The 23223-nt window shown below is 43.3% G+C and overlaps 1 protein-coding gene across 1 annotated transcript in view; it reads left to right on the top strand.

The window, feature by feature from the left end:
• LOC129195021 (IgGFc-binding protein-like) overlaps positions 1-23223 on the top strand; it is an 88591-nt gene that overhangs the window by 10641 nt on the left and 54727 nt on the right. Inside the window, exons 4-44 of the mRNA XM_054800713.1 lie at positions 436-585; positions 654-919; positions 4563-4647; positions 5158-5310; positions 5380-5547; positions 5880-5980; positions 6049-6127; positions 6663-6764; positions 6846-7039; positions 7116-7257; positions 7343-7587; positions 7669-7817; positions 7894-8022; positions 11002-11140; positions 11216-11357; positions 11437-11633; positions 11705-11843; positions 12052-12096; positions 15074-15267; positions 15340-15481; positions 15567-15853; positions 15942-16090; positions 16164-16292; positions 16363-16501; positions 16576-16717; positions 16798-16994; positions 17066-17204; positions 17448-17528; positions 17606-17799; positions 17872-18013; positions 18099-18385; positions 18474-18622; positions 18696-18824; positions 18895-19033; positions 19108-19249; positions 19330-19526; positions 19598-19736; positions 20398-20502; positions 20579-20772; positions 20861-21002; positions 21810-22054. Coding sequence (XP_054656688.1) covers positions 436-585; positions 654-919; positions 4563-4647; positions 5158-5310; positions 5380-5547; positions 5880-5980; positions 6049-6127; positions 6663-6764; positions 6846-7039; positions 7116-7257; positions 7343-7587; positions 7669-7817; positions 7894-8022; positions 11002-11140; positions 11216-11357; positions 11437-11633; positions 11705-11843; positions 12052-12096; positions 15074-15267; positions 15340-15481; positions 15567-15853; positions 15942-16090; positions 16164-16292; positions 16363-16501; positions 16576-16717; positions 16798-16994; positions 17066-17204; positions 17448-17528; positions 17606-17799; positions 17872-18013; positions 18099-18385; positions 18474-18622; positions 18696-18824; positions 18895-19033; positions 19108-19249; positions 19330-19526; positions 19598-19736; positions 20398-20502; positions 20579-20772; positions 20861-21002; positions 21810-22054 — 6428 coding nt within the window. The remainder of the gene's footprint in view (positions 1-435; positions 586-653; positions 920-4562; positions 4648-5157; positions 5311-5379; positions 5548-5879; positions 5981-6048; positions 6128-6662; positions 6765-6845; positions 7040-7115; positions 7258-7342; positions 7588-7668; positions 7818-7893; positions 8023-11001; positions 11141-11215; positions 11358-11436; positions 11634-11704; positions 11844-12051; positions 12097-15073; positions 15268-15339; positions 15482-15566; positions 15854-15941; positions 16091-16163; positions 16293-16362; positions 16502-16575; positions 16718-16797; positions 16995-17065; positions 17205-17447; positions 17529-17605; positions 17800-17871; positions 18014-18098; positions 18386-18473; positions 18623-18695; positions 18825-18894; positions 19034-19107; positions 19250-19329; positions 19527-19597; positions 19737-20397; positions 20503-20578; positions 20773-20860; positions 21003-21809; positions 22055-23223) is intronic.

The raw sequence follows: 23223 nt of genomic DNA, 5'->3' as shown, positions 1-23223 counted from the left end.
GGCCTGCGGGCGCCTCATGTGGTCGTGGGGGGCTACCTGGTGCCCGCGGGCACCACGTTGGTGACCCCTGCTGTATAACCATTCACCCTCAACTATGGACAAGTCTCCAGTTAAGTCCCAATTAACCAAACATGCATATTTTTGGAATGCGGGAGGAAGCTGGAGCACTCATGCCCGCAAAGAACTTGCAAACTCCACAGAGAGATTCAAACAGTCTCCTGATTGTGAGGCCGACATGCTAGCGACTCGGTCACCCGCGCTGCCCATTTGGTGAAATCTGTCAGTTAAAAAAAATGCGAAAAAGCTGTCCAATAATGTAGCTTTTAATGAAATGTTTCAGTGTGAAACTGTTGTTGTTAGATAGCAATAATTGGTTATTTGGCGTTATTTGGCTAACACACTAAACACCCTTTTTTTCCTCTTCCCTCCCTCCAGGCTCTATCCTGACTTCCTGCGACTTTAACGACGAAAGCCAACCATTCTGCCAGTTCAAGCAGGACTCGACGGACGATGGCGACTGGACTCGACACAGGGGTCCGACTCCGACAGCCGACACGGGTCCCCCAGGAGACTACCCCGATGGAAGTGAGTACTGTGATAGCTAATTGCGATAAACTGTGAAGTATAGCTCATACTACAAACATCTTTCTCAGAGGGGTTTTACATCTACCATGAGTGTGACAACGTGGCAAACAACCGGAAAGTTCGTCTGCTGAGTCCCGCGCTCTCGACGACGGCTTCCAAGATCTGCATTCAGTTCCGGTACTACATGTACGGATCTGACAGTAACAACATGTTGAGGGTTCTGGCAGTGACTTCGGGTACACAGTTTGAGGCATGGAGCAAGACCGGTATCCAGAGTCCATCCTGGCTGAAGGGCGCCACCACAGTATCCAAACCAACCAGCGATGCAGTCACTGTGAGTGTTCTCTACCCGGGGTTCCAACCTGAGGGTCCGGACTCCAAAAACTTACCCTGAAATAGAGGTAGAAGTCACTTTTTAGTGGCTCGCCAGTTTCCGTTTAAGTAACATAATCATAAAGAAAAAATGTTACATGATCAACATGCATACACTGTATGTTGATATCGCAGTATACAATGTTAGTATAGTTAGCATTGTAGGTTTAGCGTTGGCCTTTGACCATTTACAAAGGTGGCTAAATGTATACTTCACACCAGCACGGGAAGCCCAGGCGTTTTTTTTAGCCTACATTCATCCCTCATTTATTGCAGTTAATTAACAGACCTGACTGCGATAAGTGAATTTCAGCAAAGCAGGATTCAATATTAATAAATTGAATATTTTCAATTTAACACTAGAGTGTAGAAAACCTGTTTATGTCCTTCTAAATACGGTTTTTACCATCATTAGAGCCCTGAAAACATGAAATAACACCCCTCTAGTCACCTTTACACTTCTATTACCCAAAATAGTAGACATAATAATAGAAAATAAGCCATCTTAGACATAAATAATATAAGAGAGACTCACATGTTAGCATTGACAGCGTACTTCTTGCTGGCTATTGGTTATGGAGAGAGTTATGGAGACATGCAATTCAATTGCTTTATTAACAATCAGAGAAGACATATGCAGTGAACATTTACACAGGAGCTGTTGTCGGCCACTCTCTACACTGCTGACCTGCTGCTAGCACTCAGCTAACAGTCAACTCTAGCCAGTTGAGATCACACACGTCACAGACGCTTCTTGAAGGGATAGTCTGGATTTTTTTACATGAAGTTGTATGACATCCACGTCAGCAGTGTGACGGTGACTTACCCCCCACTTCGTCCCGTGAGCCGAGTTCTGGTCCGATTTTGTAGTAAAGAGTTTGGCTTCTCAAAACAATATGCGTTCAAAAGAGTAATACATTTGCATTACAAAAATGCCTCCTTGAAAACATCAGACCTCTCAATTCATTAACAATGCGTTACATAGTAAATGCTACTGTTTTGTAGGTTAGCATGTAGCTAATGCTGCAGTGCAGTTACAAAAGCTAAATGCTGCTTGCTAACCCTGTAGTATGGCGAAACCAAGAGACTATGCAACATCCACTCATCAAGCCAAAGTAAAAAAAAAGCGGTTCTTTTAATGTGGACTGGCTGTCGAACTACAGTATGTGCAAACAGAAGAACAAGAGGTAAAACTGGGTGAGATTTTTTCTTTTCTGTTGAGAAAGGTCTCGAAAAAACATGTTGCAAACCCAAAGTAGCAAGCTAGAGTGAATGCGTGGCGTAACTTTGCATGTTTTCCTGTTTTACTTTTATTTTGATGGGTTGTACCGGATAAAGGAAGTGTTACACCGCGTTTACACTGTGTGGCCAACATGCTAACCACTAGGCCACCGTGCGGCCCTAAAACAGAAAGTGAAAGTCAAATTAGGAAATTAAAGTATACGTAATTAACAATATAAATGGTAAACAAGAAAAGAAATGGAAAATGAAATGACAAACTAGGAGTCTTGTACAAGATTCAAGATGCATTAGCTTCTTTTGTCTGAGGTATAGAATAAAGAGAGCGACATTGTGGAATCCACTTTGCCGTCTGTTTGAAACCACTGGAAGTTCTCAGGTTTTGGACAGGTGTGATACTACAGAAATTGAGAAAATGACCTCTTGCAATTTCCAATGGGTTGACAAGCTCGCTGTAAGTTTATGTTTATGTATGTTTATGTCGCAAGTTATGATTGGCTCCTGTCAAATCAAGAGATGACTGGTCCTCACGGACTTGTGCATGCCACAATATGGTGTTTTATGACGTGGACACGTGTGAGTTATGTATGGACCAATCTGGGTTTTCCTCTAAATTTAGTGGGTACGACTTATACACCGGAATTTACGGTATTTGAGAAAAATTTACCGTAAATCACGGTGTATAAACCGCACAATTTTTTCGACCGGTAAGAAGCAAAAAATCGGGGTGTGGTTTATACACAATGACAGGTCTGTGACCAGACTCGGACTGAAAAATAATATCAGACAACGCTTCTACAACGCTTCAGCGGAAGATCACTCGTACTACAAGCCCGGTCACACCGCCTGAACTTTGCTGTAGCGTTCCTGGAGCGGTGAAAAAAATTCATCACCGCTCGTAACCGTTCACCACCGTTTAACAGAAGTTGGCCCCCGTTAAGGCAATGCCGTATCCGCTTGGCCACCGCTGATGGTCCCTGCTACCGCTCCGAAAGTTTTGAGCTGCACAAAATATTGCCAGCGGTAAGGAGCGGCCATTTTTCCGCCATGGCAAAGTTCATCACCGCTCCAACAACGCCCAGTCAAAGTTTGGCGCCGCTAGACGCAAGTTCGTGGACGCTTGGGTCCGCTAAGCCAGAATTTGGCTATAAATACGGGGAGAAATTGACCAGAAGCCCATTTGTGAATAGCCGTCTGTGGGTCAGACAGTTGCTTTGACTTTAGCACCCTCTGCTGTACAGTTGCTGAAAATGCTTGTGTATGCAATTTCTTTCTAACTTATCTGACGGCTGCTGTCTGTATTTTCACACAGTGAAAGGATCTCTATATACACTGAAGCTAACCTAAGCTTCCATTAAAACATTGCAGATGATGTAAAATACAACACAATGTTGGAGTTTATTCAAATTCACACTTCTTTTTGAAATTGCTTAGTACCTTTACGCATGTTGATTTGAGATGAAAGAGTTGGCGAGCATTTATGAACTAAACTTTTTTTTTTTTTCCCCGCCGTGAGCCTGAAAATGGGGGTGCGGTTAATACACGGGTGCGGTTTATACACCGTGATTTACGGTACTTTGATATACAACTGCGGTAAGGCAGTGTCCGCCGTGTAGTGTTGTGCTTGCAGAACCCAGCGTGGATCTAACATGCACCATTTCAGTGATACACTTTGCCTTTTCGGTCTTTTGGATATATGTCTTTTCTGCGAAAGTCCAGAGTTTGTTGCTTTGGCGTAGCAGCGTTTCCGTCAGTTGTCCTCGCTAACTGCTCCATACAAGTTTGTGGTATTGAATGCAGCTCTGCTACAACCACCCCTTGAAATTGTCATTTTGCAGACATTGCAAGTGGCTATAGTGTTATTTTCATTTACAATGCAGAAGTACTTTCACGCGGCTGACATGGTGTTGTTTACTTTCCGGCCTGATGCAAAAACAAAGCACTTTACAGCAGCTGCCATGAAGTACTTTATTGAATGTTGCAATTGATCCTCCGATCTCCGATTAATGGAAAAAGGCAAAAATCGGATCGGCATCTGGACAATTCTAGTCATTTTTCAAAATAAAATAGCGTCGCAATGAAATCACGACTTCATGAAGTTATTCTTTCTGTCCAGCGTGGTAGAAAATGACCAATGGGCAGGCCCCCCCATGACTTTAAATAGTGCTGGAACTAGCAGGTATACACTCATCAAACATTGTAATCAGTGCAGATAGTAGTTCTCATCAGAGTCACTATCATGAAACAACGGAAATAAGCAGTATGAGCTTGACTTTACACAACAGGAAATAAAGCTGAGGTCACAGTATGCGGTTGAAGTTGCTCAGGTTTGACGCTAATGAACGTATGGTTCTTGATTTGTCTAGATTGTGTTTGAGGCTCAGAGAGGCCTCAGCGCTTCCTGTGACTCAGCGCTGGATAACATCGTCATTATGGAAGGAGCATGTCCCGGTAAGCAGAGCAGCTGCTAGCATGACCACATCCCGCAATAGCTTCTTTCATACCGAAATCCCACTGAATTGCTTAGGGTGTAGGGTTCAGGGTTTGGGTTAAGGTGCTGTTTTAGATTAGGTTTAGATGTACGGTTAAGAGTTATGATTTTGGATTAGGGTTACATTTAGAGTTTGGGGTTACGGTTAGGGGTTAAAATTAGGGTTAGACAAAGGGTAGGGTTATATATAATAGAGTAAGGTTATGGGTTAGGGTTAAAGCTAAGGTTTAGTGTTAATAGTTAGGGGTGAGGTTAGAGTTTGGGGTTAGGGTCATGGGTTAGGGTTCAGATTAGCATTAGGATTTAGGTTCCTTTTAGTGTTAAGATTTAGGGTTAGGGTTTAAGAATTGTGTTTAAGGATGATTTAATTAGCATGATAATTAGATGACAGTGTGGCTACTTTGCAAATAGCAGCAATTGCTTTCAACACAACAGTTTGCTGTTGGCTAATGATGCTTTTGTGTCCACAGCTTGCGTTGCTAGCTGTGACTTTGACAGCCTGGGTGACCTCTGCGGGTGGTCCACTCACACAGACAACCCAGACATATTCGGTTTCGAGCAGTGGGTCGGCCCAGGCGAGACCGTAGGAACCGGACCCGATGATGACTTCTCCAGGCCTGGATGTAAGTCGCTAAAGAACACCGCTGATGAATAATGAATGGTGATTGATTCCTCCAATTCTTCATTATTAGTGGGGGCCTACATGCTGATGACTTCTGTTGATGCTAACCCTGGAGATCAGAGTCAAATAAGAAGTCCTGTCATCACCCCTTCTTCTTCTGAATGCCTGGACCTCACGTTTTATTACTATCTGTATGGCACCAGTGCAAAGGTGGAGCTCAGCGTCCACACCATTAACGGTTAGCGGGTTCACCATTTCTCATCCTCTTCTTCTTTTCCTTTTGGCTTTTCCCTTCAGGGGTCGCCACAGCCAATCAATTGCCTCCATCTAACCCTGTCTTCTGCATCCTCTTCTCTCACACCAACTACCTTCATGTCCTCTTTCACTACATCCATAAACCTCCTCTTTGGTCTTCCTCTAGGCCTCCTGCCTGGCAGTTCCACACTCAGCATCCTTCTACTTATATATTCCCTATCTCTCCTCTGGACATGTCCAAACCATCTCAGTCTGGGTTCACCATTTCTCATCATCGTAGAAAAACGCATTTTACTGATTTTATGTTTTTAATAGAGGGCGGAAGCCTCGGACCCGCCATCTTGACTTTGAGGGGGAACAAAGGTCAAGCCTGGAAGCCTGCAGAAGTGCGCTACCTTGGAGCCACAGCCGTCCAGGTAAGCTATGCCCTCTATGTACGAGTTTGCATGTACCGTTAACATAATATTCTTTCCCCGTTTGGCAGTTTGTAATTGTGGGTACCTATGGAGAGACCTCTCTGACTGATATTGCTGTGGATGCTGTGTGTGTCATGGCCTGTCAAGGTAAGAAACCAGCAAGTTTGGCGAGGGCAGGGTTAGGGCTTGGTCCCTCAAGCTACCGATAATGTAGCAAACTAAAAATCTTTACGTTAATGTCCGCTAACGAGTGTCTACTGCAGTGGTTAGGGGTTTGGTTATATGGGTAAGGGTGTAAATGAATCTTTCATTTTAAGGTTCACTCATGGCGCCGACCACTGGTGTCTACTCCGGCACCAACTACAGCATCCGGTAGCAGTTAGAATCAGCACTTTAAGCCACATTTTAAGCTTTTACATTAAGGTCTGCTGAAGACAGCACGACCAACACTGTCTAATCCAATGGTCAAGGGCTCAGTGTAGCGTAGTGTTCGGGTAGGCTCCTTGCATCTCCAGCAACTTGTCCTCACGTGACAAAGTATAAATCTTTCATTTTAAAGTCTGCTAAAGACGCTGCTGCCACCAGTGTCTTCTCCAATGGTTCGGGGTTCGGTTAAGGGTTAGCGCTTGCCGTGTCAAATTACCACTCCTCAGTTGATAAACTATAACTATTTGATTTTGAGGTCTGCTAACAACACCACTACCAACGGGGCCTACTCCAACACCAACTCCTGGAGTGACTACACCAACACCTACAACTCCAAGACCTACAACATCACAACCAGGTATGTGATAGCTTATACGACAACATTTTTATCTACTTACTTGCTAACTGCCAACCCTTTACTGTTGTCTTTGCTGTGCAGTCCAGTGCCCTCCAAATGCAGACTACATAGAATGCGGTCCAGCTTGTATCCCCACATGCATGGAACCTTTCAGCAACTGCAGCGGCCCCTGTATCACTGGTTGCTTTTGCAAACCAGGCTTTGTCTTTAAGGGAAAACAATGCGTGCCGCTGGAGAAATGCGGTTGCCTGGATGACCACAACAACTATTACGAGGTTGGATAGCTCCAATCCCAACATAACTACAACAATGGCACCCTTACTAAGTTGATTTTTGTTGTTTTTTTTGTAGCCTGGGGAGATCGTATTTGGAGACGGCTGTTCAAAGCTTTGTCGCTGTGCAGGGAACTACACTTTGGAATGTGTGGATAACTCCTGTGATCCCACTGAGGAGTGCCGTGAAGTCAGTGGGGTTGCCGGATGCTACCCTAAAGGTAATGTGTCAGAGAATCAGGACTTCTCCTAATTCGAGTCAGATTCTGGGACTCAAACGTGCCTTTCTTGTATTATTCCACAAAGGTACATCAACATGCATAGCTTCTGGCGATCCGCACTACACAACCTTCGACAAACGCAAGTACAACTTCATGGGGAACTGCAGTTACACGATGACCGTAACCTGCAACGCATCAGCTTTGCCCAACTTTGCTGTCTACGCTGACAACGAAAACCGCTACAACAGGCCTACCATCTCCTACGTGAAGGCAGTTCATGTGTTCGTAGAGTCCGGCAGCGTCTCCATCTTCAAAGGAGGCGTCGTACATGTAAGAACCTTGTTGACTTTTTAAACCAAGTAGTCTTCCCTGCTTAGTCGCTTATTATTATGCTAATTGTGATTCATACAGGTGAATGGCATCAAAGTCAACCTGCCGCTGAGTCCGTTTCCAGGTGTCTCTGTGTTCAGATCAGGGAAGCACTACACTGTGTCCTTGGATTTTGGTGTGACAGTGCGCTACGACGGAAACCACTTTATGGACATTAAAGTGATTAAAGAGTGAGTCGTCTTCCATCTGTTTCTGATAGTTAAGGGGTTATTTTAACATAAATTGCATCTTTTTGTTCACCTACAGCTATAAGGGTTTAGTGTGCGGACTGTGCGGAGATTACAACGGAGACCCCAAAGATGACTTCCTCATGTCCAATTTCACGTTGACTGACGATCCCAACGAGTTTGGACACAGCTGGAACATTGATCCAAAGTGAGTATTTTAAAAACAAAAACAACAGAATTAAGTGGAACCAGCTTTTGTCGACGGCCCGTCTATGTGGAACACCTCATCAGGTCCTGGTTCATCGTGTTCTGCTTGCTACTAAAAAGTGCCAGCTTAAGTCGGCGTTGACATATGGCCGTCAGCCTTTGTCAACATGAAATTTGACACTCAAAGTTCTAATTTCTATGAAAAATTGTGTCTTAGTATTGTTACTGTCATCATTATCACAAAGCAGCGTCCCTGTTATATGACCCAGGGGAACATAACAACCGCAGGAGGCGGGAAAGTCAAGTCACTGTATTCATTAATGAATAAACTAAAAAAAAGAGACGAAAAACCCCCTCCCGTGCCCAGAGCAAGAAGCAGCTGAATGACCCTGGAGCATGGCGAGGAGGTGGAGACAAGCCTGCAGCGGACGAGGGCAGCACAAGCAGAGCAGGGAGCAGAGAGAGAGCAAATCACACCAGCAGATATTGATATGCTCCAGAGAGGGTGGGGCCAATCAGCTGCTTCCTGCAAAAAATACAAACACAAACAGGTCAAACATAAAAAAAACAGTGACAGTGCTCAAATGTAACACTGCCAAAATATAACTACTGTCAACTAACTACTCATATCTACTCGGGTTGTGAACAATCAACCGATGCAAACGGATATCTGGTTTGACAAGCAAGCCAGACGGTTGCACCGGTAGAAGAATCCTTAGATTAATGGATTGTAGAGATATGCACCGGGTATCGCAAGGCTAGCAACCGGTTGACAGTCCGTCTCTTAAACAACACAAGAGCCTGGGCTGCCGGCTAAAGGATTGTCGCGCATTCGCCGTAGCTTACCATGACTAAAGACAAGAATGTATGTAAATAGTAGCAATGTGTACATTATAGCGATCTAATCTATCATATATTAGGTATTGTGTAAAACTGACACAGGAACAACATCAAATTAAAAGCACTCAATGAATACAGAGCCACCTTCCACCAGTACGAGCCTGGAGTTTAGATTATATGTCGCTGTTTGCTAGCATGAATTAACTTCAGGTTGTGCACAAATCCCACAAACAAATATTCACATTAGCACTCAATGAGGTCATCAAATCTTACCTTTATGCATTCCCACATAGTATCAGCATTTGGGACCAAATATGAGGTGAAAGAAAAATGGCAAAAATACAGTAGTAGTCTATCTGTGTACCGTGGGATAAAGTTAGATGGTATGTTCAAGGACGGTCAAACAAAGTGGGACATGTTGCCCCTCTTAACAATGTTTGCATATGTTAACATGTGGGATTTCTAACTGTGTATTATTTTTTAAATAAAATAATGGCCTATATTTCCAAAATGGATATCCATTTACATAAAATTTGATGTAGTTATGTACACATTATTTTTTTCAGTGCTTTTTTTAAACCATTCCGCCGTAAAGTTTGGGCAGTCGGGGACCTGCCTTACAGCATGCTTGGGGATATGTGCTCTTTTGCACATTTGAAAATACTGTAAGAATGCCACTTTTATAGAATTGGCTTCTTTATTTTATAATTTAAGGTTAATGTCTACATCAACAAACTATAACTGTAGAATTCTTTGTACACTGTATTGAATCGTATCGAATTTTTGAATCATCGTAACCTGTTTATCTAGATTCCAACCAACCATCACAAAGAGATTTACATCCATAATAACTACTCCAGTAGCGTTAAAACGGAAACACATCTTTTGTTCGATTAGCAAGAAAAATAATGTCACACTTACATTACAGACATTACACAGGCTGTAGAAAGTCATGGTGTATAATAAATGCTTCGGCAAACATTACACTGGTGACATGCTGACCAACACAATCCGTTTATGAAGGATTGTGGATCCTCAGATGATGAGCTTGGCTGTGCACTACGTGGAGAGAAAAGGCCTCGTCTCAGGTTTCTGCCATGTATTTGATCAGGACATGTGCAAATCCAGCGATTTTTACTTACAAAAATGTGTTCAACGATTGGAATCATACATAAAATACATTTACAACACACAGTTCAATTGACAAATATTTTATATTACCATTATTCTGTTTTTTTTCATGAGCCTCACCTTCCTCCCTTGACCGCACATCCGTGCTCTCCTCATTATGTGCCTTCCAAATTTCATGTCGCTTGCAGGCGTAGATTTTCACCAAAATGAACACGCCTGCAGAATTTGGAGGTATTTTTAGGAAGGATGTCTGATAATGTCAGCCATAAAAATGAGAAGTCGGTTGATATCGGTATAGTTTTTTGACCTTGAGTGATGACGTTGTGCTCCACAAAGCAACAAGATTGCTAGCTCAGTATGTCTGCGGTTTCAAATTATTACCTTCGGATTGTAAATATGCACTTTACGATAATTGTAAAACGCTGTGAGGGGGAGTAAGGCGACTTCCTTTAAGTCATTTCTGAGCCCAGTTTATCATTTCGCTTATTGTATTAGTTCAGCATTTCATACTTGACACTTTACTCTGTTCTTACACAGATAGATGTTTGTGGCACTCAGAAATGTGCAGTTTTACAAATTGTATCATTGCCAGCATTATCAAATGTAAATTATTGAATTCATTTTTTTTAACGACCGTTTTGTTGAGACAAAATGTTGAAAATAAATATGGCACTTTTTCCATAACTTACTTTGCATATTGCATTATTTGTCTTACTTTGCACAAACTGTTCATTTGTGAAATGCATCCAGTGGCATCACTGTAAAAGAAGCATAATGTGTTCATTCATTACATAAGATGTCACCTGACATTACTGTAGTTTGAGGGAAGAGCTGCTGCCTATATCGGTATGGGCTGATATCGGTATTGGTAATAAAGTGCCGGACAAAATTCGGTATATTGGCTATTGGTAAGAAAGCCAATATCTCTAATTTGGAGTATGGGAAAGCTCTCAAAAAAGCGTTTTATTAGGCCGTAAGAATATTAACCACAATGTCTTTATCGCACAAGGTGCAACACTAAACCCAACACCACTAATCCTGGATGTGAGGAAGACGATCAGAAGCTGTATGAAAGTTCTGGATATTGCGGCGTTCTGTTGGACAGAAATGCTCCTTTTGCTGTGTGTCATGCCAAAGTCAACCCCAATGTAAGTCACCATGCATGCCTTCATGGTCATAAACACCTGATATTTGGATTTTTAGCTTATTTTTGGTGTCTTCAGAATTACTTCAAGGACTGCGTCTTTGATCTTTGCGAGCTTGACGGCACAGCGTCCATTCTGTGTGAAGCCATTGAAGCCTACGTCAACGAGTGCCAGGACCGCGGCGTCCAAATCGGACCCTGGAGGAACCAAACTTTCTGCCGTGAGTATCTAGTCCACAATGGCCCTTGAGGTGACAAAAGTGCTTTTCTTATTGTATCCCCTTGTTTCCGCCTGCTTAGCTTTGAGCTGCCCACCCAACAGCCATTATGAGCCCTGCGCAGACCCGTGTCAGGAAACGTGTTCTTGGAGACCCCCTGCCTGCAGCGGACCATGCAGCGAGTCCTGCGTGTGCGATCCTGGCTACATCGTGAGTGCTGGGAAATGCGTGGATAACAGTTCGTGTGGCTGCCGCCACACCAACGGCCAGTATTACCAGGTACTACTTCAATACTATGCTAGGCTATGAAATAAATAGGACATTTTTATTGATTTTGCGTGTTGTGTTAGCCAGGAGAGGAGTTCTATGTTGACGGCTGTACTCAGAAGTGTCGATGTGAAGCTCCCTTTTTTTCATGTGAGCAAACTCAGTGCCCCCCAATGCACCACTGTGTGATCCAGGATGGAGTTCAAGGTTGCTATCCCACAGGTAAGTCTTTTGGTGCTGATTTAAAGAAGACCTGAACTGGTTCCGAAGCCCAAAAAAGAAGTCCCTCCCAGGGTGAACTACCTGTGCCCTATGGTGTCAAAAGTGGGATCTCAAGTGGGCTTTGGAAACCTGAGGGTTCAAGTATGGAAATATATTGCAAACTAAATCAACAACGAGAGGATATAACCGATACCTTTTGTCATACCAGGAACACCAGGACCAACAACTCCAAGACCAACGACACCAAAGCCAAGTAAGCCGTGTCCTCATGAAAACAAACAAAAAAATGCAATGAGTAATGCAATGTTATGAGAAAAACGCTGAACGTTATGACCAAAAAGCTTCGGGTTAATACAGTGTGTCAAAATCTAAAAAATAAAATAAAAAATTACATGAAAAATAGTTGCTAAAAATTTAACACTGTGCAAAAACAAATAAATACACAGAAACAGAAACAACAAGCTGGCGTTTTCTGATTTTCCCACACTAGAAGCCATTTTAAAAAAATACAGTTTCTGGTCACTCGGAATGCCGTGAAAGGCCTAAACACTAAAATACTTTCCCGTTTTGACCTGAAAACGTTTCCGTGTGGTTAGCCCCTTTGTGCTATCATAAGAAATGATAATAAAGTCATAATGTTGCAAGAAAAAGTCATGATATTACGAGAAAAAGTAAAACATGAAGAAAAAAACATCTTGGTGGTACGATAATAAAGTTAAATCATTGCAAGAATGTAATGTCACTACAAAGGTTTTTAAAATTAAGCATAAAAATGTAATTGCAATATGCAAGTAAGTAATTCTCCAATAAATAAAATTCTCAAATAATAAATAAAAATACACATATAGCATACAGAAAAGCTGAAGGATGTGCAGGGTGTACATTTTGTGCATTGAAGATGCACAGCAACAAAGTTGGTCAATATATTACATTAAGTTTTTGTGTTATAATGACAAAGCATCGTAATGTAATATATTATAATATACATGTATCTCATTAATAATATATCTCATTAATCAGAGTTGCCTGCGCACACGGCTTCAAAGAGATCCTCGACCACCATCTGTCATCTCAGGAGGGGGAAGCAGTACACTGTCAAGACCCTGTATGTTGGGGATAGTGTGCTGCTGACCTCGACTCGAGATGTCGTGGACTGATGGAAGGAATACTACGAAGACATCAATCCCACCGACAACTCTTCCAATGGGGAAGCAGTGCCTGGGGACTCCAACAGTGGGCTCTCCTATCTCTGGGGCTGAAGTTGCCAAGGCGGTCAAAAAGCTCCTTGGTGGCAAGGCTCCGGGGGTAGATGAGGTCCGCCCGGAGTTGCTTAAGGCCCTGGGTGCTGTGGGGGTGTCTGGTAGACACGACTGCAGCATTGCCTGGAAATCGGGACGGTACCTCTGGATTGGGAGAGCGGGGTGGTAGTCCGCCTTTTATAACCCAAAGGGGGACCGAAGGGTGTATTCCACCTATTGTGGGATCACACTCCTCAGCCTTTCTGGTAAGGTCTGTTCAGGGGTTCTGGATATCCGCTGGATAGTTGAATCTCGGTTTCAGGAGACGCATTGTGGTTTTCGTCCTGGTCGTGGGACTTTGGACCAACTCTACAGTCTTGTCAGGGTCCTTGAAGGTGGGAGTTTGCCCAACCAGTCCACATGTGTTTTGTGGGCTTGGAGAAAGTATTCGACCTTGTTCTTTGAGGAATCCTGTGGTGAATACTCCGGGAGTATGGGGTATCCTGGTCCATCTAATTCAGCCGGTTCGCTCCCTGTATAACCAGTCAGAGAGTTTGGTCCACATTTCTGCCCCTTGTCACCGACGTTGACGGGATTTGTTTTGGTGGCTGCAGGATTGGGTCTCTGCTTTTTGCAGATGATGTGGTCCTGCTGGCTTCATCGAGCTGTGACCTTCAAGTCTCACTAGATCGGTTCGCAGCCGAGTGTGAAGAGACTGGGATGAGAATCAGCAAATCCAAATCAAGTCCAAATCCAGGTCCATGGTTCTCACCCGGAAAAGAGTGGAGTGCCATCTCTGGGTAGAAGGAATTCTGGGCTTCCCTGCTTAGGGTTCTGCCCCTGCGACCCGACCTCAGATAAGCGGAAGGAGATGGATAGATGGATGGCCGCCGTGCACTGACGAGATTGACCTTCTTCTGCATCCACCTTTATGCACGTCTGGCGGGGCACCTCCACTTACATGCACGAGGCCTAGATCTCCACTTCCACGTTGAATGCTTCACCTTGTCATCCGCTTTTAGGCAGACTACTTCCTGTCCTTCACTTGAAATGTGTAGTGTGTAAAACCGGTACAGAGCTGTACTGAAATGAAGGGTCCATACTGGAAAATCCAAATATGGATATACAGGGGTATATATATATATATATAACCAGAAAAAGTTTTAATACTATGACTCCAATCTGATAACACGGAAAGAAATGCATTGTATGACAATGAATCAAAATCTTAGTCCCAAGAATAAAGTTGTAATATTAAAAGTCATAATGTTATGAGACAAAAAATATTGGTGTGTAAGTTAAAATCTTACGAAAAAGTTGTAAAATTACAGGAAAAAAAATCATAATGTTATGAGAAATATGTTACAGAGAAATATGTTATGAGAAATATGTTATAGGAAAAAAAATATTGGTTGTATGACAATAAATTTATAACAAAGAAAAATTCACAAATTTACAAGAATTAAGTCATCATAATTCATGAAAAAGTTATAAAAATTATATTAATATATCCAGACAATAAGTCAACATGTTATAAAAAAGGCACTACATTATAAGAAATAGTCACACTGTTACAAGGAAAAATTATATTATTTTATGAAAAACAGAACTTGTTTTCGACCAGTCCGGGTTGTACCCCGTCTGTCACCCGAAGTCAGCTGGGATAGGCTCCAGCATACCCCCGCGACCCTAATGTGGAGAAGCGGTATAGAAAATGGATAGATGGATAACTTGTTTTGTACCATAAGAAAAAAAAAAATTATCTAATGATAATAAACTCATGTTATCTATCAGATTGACTTTATTATTGTAACACTAACACTTTATCTTGTACAATTGCAAAAAAACTTTTCTTGTACCGGTGCAAAGTTGCACCGTTACCTTCTTGAAATAAATGGCATTTATCAATTTGTAAATTTGATTCTGAAAACATAACTTCTTTCCTACGTACTTACGAGTTTTAAAGCCGTTATTATTGTCTTTGCTGTGCAGTCCAGTGCCCTCCAAATGCAGACTACATAGAATGTGGTCCGGCTTGTATCCCCACCTGCATGGAACCTTCCAGCAACTGCAGTGGCTCCTGTATCACCGGCTGCTTTTGCAAACCAGGGTTTGTCTTCAAGGGAAAACATTGCGTGCCGCTGGAGAAATGCGGTTGCCTGGATGACAACAACAACTATTACGAGGTTGGATAGCTCCAATCCCAACGTAGCTACAAGAATGGCACCCTTACTAAGTTGATTTTGGTTTTTTTGTAGCCTGGGGAGATCGTATTTGGAGACGGCTGTTCAAAGCTTTGTCGATGTGCAGGGAACTACACTTTGGAATGTGTGGATAACTCCTGTGATCCCACTGAGGAGTGTCGTGAAGTTAATGGTGTTTCCGGATGCTACCCTAAAGGTAACTTGTCAGGGAATCAGGACTTCTCCTAATTCGAGTCAGATTCTGGGACTCAAATGTTCCGTTCTTGTGTAATTCCACAAAGGTACATCGTCATGCATAGCTTCTGGCGATCCGCACTACACAACCTTCGACAAACGCAAGTACAACTTCATGGGCAACTGCAGTTACATGATGGCCGGAGTCTGCAACGTATCGTCAGCTTTGCCACTTTTTGAGGTCCATGCTGACAACGAAAACCGCTACAACAGGCCTACCATCTCCTACGTGAAGGCGGTTCATGTGTTTGTATTGTATCCCCATGGGGCATCCTCCATCTTCCAGTCGGGCACCATACATAACGTCTCTATCTTCAAAGGAGGCACCGTGCATGTAAGAACCTTGGCTCCTCAACTTCTTTTTTGATAACTTTTCAAAACCATTTAGTCACTTATCACACTAACTTGCTCTTCCCGTCCAGGTAAATGGCATCAAAGTCAACCTGCCGCTGAGTCCGTTTCCAGGTGTCTCTGTGTTCAAATCAGGGAAGCACTACACTGTGTCCATGGATTTTGGTGTGACAGTGCGCTACGATGGAAACCACTTTATGGACATTAAAGTGATTAAAGAGTGAGTATAAACGGAACAACTACATTTCCACTAGAAGTTCTGTTAAAATGCATTCTGGATGTTTTTTCCGCAGCTATAAGAACTTACTGTGTGGACTGTGTGGAAATTACAACGGGGACGCCAAAGACGACTTCCGCATCCCGAATGGATCATTGACCAGTGATCCCAATGAGTTTGGAAACAGCTGGAACTTTGATCCAGAGTGAGGGTTACTCTATTTGCTCAGATGACGAACGGTAAAGATGACAACTAACATTTATTTATTGCACAAGGTGTAACGCTAAACCCAACACCACTATTCCTGGATGTGAGGAAGACGAGCAGAAGCTGTATGAAAGTTCTGGATATTGTGGTGTTCTGTTGGACAAAAATGGTCCTTTTGCCGTCTGTCACCCCAAAGTCAACCCCAATGTAAGTTACCATGCAAGTTTTCATGATCATAAACACTTGATATTTGGATGTTAGCATTTTTATGTTTTCTTAAGAATTACTTCAAGGATTGCGTCTTTGATCTTTGCGAGCTGGACGGCGCTGCGTCCATTCTATGCGAAGCCATTGAAGCCTACGCCAACGAGTGCCAGGATCGTGGGGTCCAGATCGGACCCTGGAGGAACGAAACCTTCTGTCGTGAGTATATAGTCCACAGTGGACCTTGAGGAGTCATAGGTGGTTTTCTTACTGTAGCACGCTTGTTTCCGCCTGCTTAGCTTTGAGCTGCCCACCCAACAGCCATTATGAGCCCTGCGCGGACCCGTGTCAGGAAACGTGTTCTGGGAGACCCCCTGCCTGCAGCGGACCATGCACCGAGTCCTGCGTGTGCGATCCTGGCTACATACTGAGTGCTGGAAAATGCGTGGACAACAGTTCGTGTGGCTGCCACCACACCAACGGCCAGTATTACCAGGTACTACTTAAATGCTACCCCAGGCTATAATAGATATTGTACACTTGTTTTGATTCTATGTGTCGTTTTAGCCTGGAGAGGAGTTCTTCACTGAGAACTGTACCCAGAAGTGTAGATGTGAAGCCCCCTCTGTTGTCTGCAAGCCATCTGGATGCCCACCAACCCACGAGTGTCAAGTCCAGGAGGGAGAGTTAGGCTGCTATCCCACAGGTAAAATCTTTTCTGGGACTCTCTGCTATTGGATCATGGTTCTTGAGATCCATCCATTCTCTTTTGCTTATCCGAGTTGAGAGCCATCCACTATACCCAGAACCTTGATGTATTCTGGTGAAATTCCTTTCCTTCTCTGAGTTAGCAGTTTTGTTAACTTTAGCTCATTACAAGTTATCTTAAAATACTTAATGGTTTTAAATGATCATGTCTAATGTACTAAAAGTCTTGATGACATTCCAGGATCAACCACACCTGAACCAACAAGTCCCGGAGTGACTTCACCCGAACCTTCAACTCCAAGACCAACTACACCAAAACCAAGTATGGAATAGCTTATACAACATTTTTCCTACGCACTTACGAGTTTTAAAGCCGTTATTATTGTCTTTGCTGTGCAGTCCAGTGCCCTCCAAATGCAGACTACATAGAATGTGGTCCGGCTTGTATCCCCACCTGCATGGAACCTTCCAGCAACTGCAGTGGCTCCTGTATCACCGGCTGCTTTTGCAAACCAGGGTTTGTCTTCAAGGGAAAACATTGCGTGCCGCTGGAGAAATGCGGTTGCCTGGATGACAACAACAACTATTACGAGGTTGGATAGCTCCAATCCCAACGTAGCTACAAGAATGGCACCCTTACTAAGTTGATTTTGGTTTTTTTGTAGCCTGGGGAGATCGTATTTGGAGACGGCTGTTCAAAGCTTTGTCGATGTGCAGGGAACTACACTTTGGAATGTGTGGATAACTCCTGTGATCCCACTGAGGAGTGTCGTGAAGTTAATGGTGTTTCCGGATGCTACCCTAAAGGTAACTTGTCAGGGAATCAGGACTTCTCCTAATTCGAGTCAGATTCTGGGACTCAAATGTTCCGTTCTTGTGTAATTCCACAAAGGTACATCGTCATGCATAGCTTCTGGCGATCCGCACTACACAACCTTCGACAAACGCAAGTACAACTTCATGGGCAACTGCAGTTACATGATGGCCGGAGTCTGCAACGTATCGTCAGCTTTGCCACTTTTTGAGGTCCATGCTGACAACGAAAACCGCTACAACAGGCCTACCATCTCCTACGTGAAGGCGGTTCATGTGTTTGTATTGTATCCCCATGGGGCATCCTCCATCTTCCAGTCGGGCACCATACATAACGTCTCTATCTTCAAAGGAGGCACCGTGCATGTAAGAACCTTGGCTCCTCAACTTCTTTTTTGATAACTTTTCAAAACCATTTAGTCACTTATCACACTAACTTGCTCTTCCCGTCCAGGTAAATGGCATCAAAGTCAACCTGCCGCTGAGTCCGTTTCCAGGTGTCTCTGTGTTCAAATCAGGGAAGCACTACACTGTGTCCATGGATTTTGGTGTGACAGTGCGCTACGATGGAAACCACTTTATGGACATTAAAGTGATTAAAGAGTGAGTATAAACGGAACAACTACATTTCCACTAGAAGTTCTGTTAAAATGCATTCTGGATGTTTTTTCCGCAGCTATAAGAACTTACTGTGTGGACTGTGTGGAAATTACAACGGGGACGCCAAAGACGACTTCCGCATCCCGAATGGATCATTGACCAGTGATCCCAATGAGTTTGGAAACAGCTGGAACTTTGATCCAGAGTGAGGGTTACTCTATTTGCTCAGATGACGAACGGTAAAGATGACAACTAACGTTTATTTATTGCACAAGGTGTAACGCTAAACCCAACACCACTATTCCTGGATGTGAGGAAGACGAGCAGAAGCTTTATGAAAGTTCTGGATATTGTGGTGTTCTGTTGGACAAAAATGGTCCTTTTGCCGTCTGTCACCCCAAAGTCAACCCCAATGTAAGTTACCATGCAAGTTTTCATGATCATAAACAGTTGATATTTGGATGTTAGCATTTTTATGTTTTCTTTAGAATTACTTCAAGGATTGCGTCTTTGATCTTTGCGAGCTGGACGGCGCTGCGTCCATTTTATGCGAAGCCATTGAAGCCTATGCCAACGAGTGCCAGGATCGCGGGGTCCAGATCGGACCCTGGAGGAACGAAACCTTCTGTCGTGAGTATATAGTCCACAGTGGACCTTGAGGAGACATAGGTGGTTTTCTTACTGTAGCACGCTTGTTACCGCCTGCTTAGCTTTGAGCTGCCCACCCAACAGCCATTATGAGCCCTGTGCGGACCCGTGTCAGGAAACGTGTTCTGGGAGACCCCCTGCCTGCAGCGGACCATGCACCGAGTCCTGCGTGTGCGATCCTGGCTACATACTGAGTGCTGGAAAATGTGTGGACAACAGTTCGTGTGGCTGCCACCACACCAACGGCCAGTATTACCAGGTACTACTTAAATGCTACCCCAGGCTATAATAGATATTGTACACTTGTTTTGATTCTATGTGTCGTTTTAGCCTGGAGAGGAGTTCTTCACTGAGAACTGTACCCAGAAGTGTAGATGTGAAGCCCCCTCTGTTGTCTGCAAGCCATCTGGATGCCCACCAACCCACGAGTGTCAAGTCCAGGAGGGAGAGTTAGGCTGCTATCCCACAGGTAAAATCTTTTACACTACTCTTCGAGTTCTATTGGAGTATTATGTCCAATATCCATCCATTGTCTTCTGCTTATGCGAGTAGTGATTGGAAGTACAGACTTCTTTTACACCCTGTCATCCCCTCCAGTTTTACCATGGTAGCATAGATCTGTTCCCATAACCATCTGTGAGACATAGCTCCTCTCGCGTGACTAACCCCTGGCGTAGGGCTGGGCCTAAAAATAAAATCTAAGATTTTTCTTTCAAAATATTCAAGTTAATTCAAAACAAGCTTTTCTTTTAGTAAAAAAATATCAAAAGTGACCCCTATTTCCGTCCTGGAATTAAAGTGCCAGCTGTTCTTTTGTCTTAAAAAATAAACTTTGTAGTTTGAATGGAGACACAAGAGACACAAGCTGCACCATTTTCAGAAACATTAACAAGGAATTCTCTCATTACTCAGTCTGAAGAAAAATACACATTGACATTTTTCTTTATCTCTAGCTTCAAACAATGCGCAACACAACTTACAGGGATACATCTGGTTGTAGCCATCTTGTTCCTCTCGTTAAGAGCTGCATTTTTCCCACTCGGCTGGATGCTTCTATTTTTTATGTTTTCGAGGAGTTATCTGTCTGAATGATCTTGTCATGTACTGAGAATCTTTTATTTACATACCAGGATCAACAACACCTCTACCAACATACCCACCAGAGACTACACCTGATGTAACATCCCCAGTTGTTTCTACACCACAACCAACAACTCCCGGAGTGACTACACCAAGTATGGCATATCATTTCATGACACCTTTCATTCTAATTCCTGATTCCCCAACCCGTTTACTGTTTTTGTCATGCAGCTCAGTGCCCTCCGAATGCAGACTACATAGAATGTGGTCCGGCTTGTATCCCCACCTGCATGGAACCTTCTAGCAACTGCAGTGGCTCTTGTATCACTGGTTGCTTTTGCAAACCAGGCTTTGTCTTCATGGGACAACATTGTGTGCCGCTGGAAACGTGCGGTTGCCTAGATGACCACAACAACTATTACAAGGTCAGAATAGCTCAACGTATTAAAAGTTTTGTCCAAATTACAAACCACCCATAAGTTCTATTTGTGTTAACTTTGATTTCTTTTTTAGCCTGGACAAATCATATACAGAGACGGATGCTCAAAGCTCTGTCGCTGTGTCGGGAACTACACTTTTGAATGTGAGGATAGCTCTTGCGGTCCCACTGAGGAGTGTCGCGAGGTTAATGGCATCTTGGGATGCTACTCTAAAGGTAACCTGCATTTGTGGCTCAGAAAATTTCACTTGTCAATAACTGGTTTCACAGTTTAGCATGCCCCATCGGTGTCGTAGTTGGAGTTCATATTCGGCTGCACTCAGACAAGATTTCTGGGACAACCCTTGAAAAAGGCCCAAAGTTCCTAGAAAACTGTATGTTTCAAACCAAAATGGCATTTTGGAATACCGGTAGTTGGTTTTCAAGCAAACAGGCAAGCATATGGCTAAGTGAAACTGGCATGGGGGGGATGTTTTAAAAAAAATTCCCGTACCACTTTCAGACGTAAACAGGATGTTAGTGTTTTTTTTGCATTCATCAAAACTTGGGCACCATGCTCAGTCCACATGCAGTGAAGAAAACTCAACATTTCACAGCTTTGTGACTGCTTCTTTAGCAGCACTGGCATCTTCTTAGGCTGTCAAACCACGTCGGAGCAATGCTGGCAAGAAGTCCCACACGATCGATTAAACTTCTGTGCCACCACGGGAAACTTGTGCATGACAAGTTTTGCACTCAGCTGCAAGGTGTTTTTCGGACTGTAATGAAAAGCACAGCCACACGGCTGAGATCATTCCTACTGTTTGCTGAACACGCTAGCACACGCTGTTGTGAACAAGTGGGTTCTGTATGCTGAATAGAAGAGCTGCTGTTGGACAGAAGTGCTGGTGCTGTTTTTTTTTGTTTTATTCAAGCCCAAATGGCTGACTTCCTGTGTATGTTTGTAATTGTGGCTCAAAGATACGCAGGTATGATAGTTGAAAAATGTATATTACTTGACTGGCTTTTTGTGATTCCCTTAAGGTTCTGCCACATGCGTCGCACACAGTGATCCGCACTACACCACCTTCGACAGCCACAAGTACAGTTTCATGGGCAACTGCAGTTACCTGATGTCGGCAGTCTGCAACGTGACAGCGTTACCCAACTTTGAGGTGTATGCCGACAATGAAAACCGCTACAACAACCTCGCCATCTCCTACGTGAAGGCTGTGCACGTGCATGCACGCCAGGTCAAGGTGTCTATCCTCAAAGACGGTGCCGTCCATGTAAGTTCACGGTCGTAACATTACACCATTTTTTTGGTAATGTTACGACTTTATTCTTTTAATATTACACGTGCCGTTCCTCTTAGGCTCCAAACTACCGTACACTTTTTTTCAACCACAAAATATAAGAACAGCAGATCTTACCAGTAGTAGTTTAAAAGAACAGACTGTACAAATAAATGTTTATATTTGTCTCAATTCGAAGTTAAACATTGTACAAATTTTGTGAGTAAAGAGGATTGATGTGAAGGGCTTTCACTCACCGCTGTCTGGTTCATAAAAGCAGTCTTTGAGAAGCGACTGACCATTTGTCATTGTGTGGTTAAACATTCAATGATAACTAATTTTAGTAGCAAAATTTTGCCAAATCGCTATTGTTAGCTGACAACAAACATGGGGCGTGGCTTGCAGCGTCTCAGCAGTAGTGGGCGGCATATAGAGGTTTCGAGGGTTAGAGCCCCCATGCAGTACCTAGCCAAGGAAGACAGCGCCTTGAAGTCATTTTATTTATAACGTGATTACTTTTTGTGATGACATTTCTCATAATCTCGATTAATATTGTGACCTTTATTTTAAGATGGTTTTACTCTTGCACGCATTAAGTGGTACGCAATTTTGCATGCCAGTGAGTAAATTTGGTCGTAAACAGGTGTGAAGTATATGTAAATGGTGCGCAAAGACAATTTTGAAATGTTCAAAATCTGTGGCATGCATAATTTCCTTGAACTACTTGTGAACGCAACAAGAACGCACCGCAAATGCACCATAGCCTATTCCTAAACAATGTGGGCGTTACGTATCAAAGCATGTCTCATTCACATGAATGGGTTAAAATTTCCCCCACCTCTTGGAGCAACTCGAGGAGAATTCCCAAGTAATTTCTGTCGCCTCTTGGATCTTCCTCGTTAATTTGTTGATAACTGATCATAATGCCCAAAGCGATGCCTTCTTGTCAGCAATGCCCTGACACAAATTGCGTGCCAAGTGCATAATTTATGTTTAAACAGAACGCAAACAGTGCACAAACTAGTCTTCACAAGGCGTGACAATAAATGGACACGCATTGCGAGACAAAATGCATGCAAGCGTAAACACCGCTGTAGCTCTCACCCTTCGTAGTCCAAAATATGTTTTTCTTAATGGCGTTGATTACCTTAACATGATGACAT

The sequence above is a fragment of the Dunckerocampus dactyliophorus genome, chromosome 15 (assembly GCF_027744805.1).
Source record: "Dunckerocampus dactyliophorus isolate RoL2022-P2 chromosome 15, RoL_Ddac_1.1, whole genome shotgun sequence".
Taxonomy (NCBI): Eukaryota; Metazoa; Chordata; class Actinopteri; order Syngnathiformes; family Syngnathidae; genus Dunckerocampus; species Dunckerocampus dactyliophorus.
The sequence above is the reverse complement of the archived record's forward strand: the minus strand, read 5'-3'. Positions and strand labels throughout refer to the sequence as shown.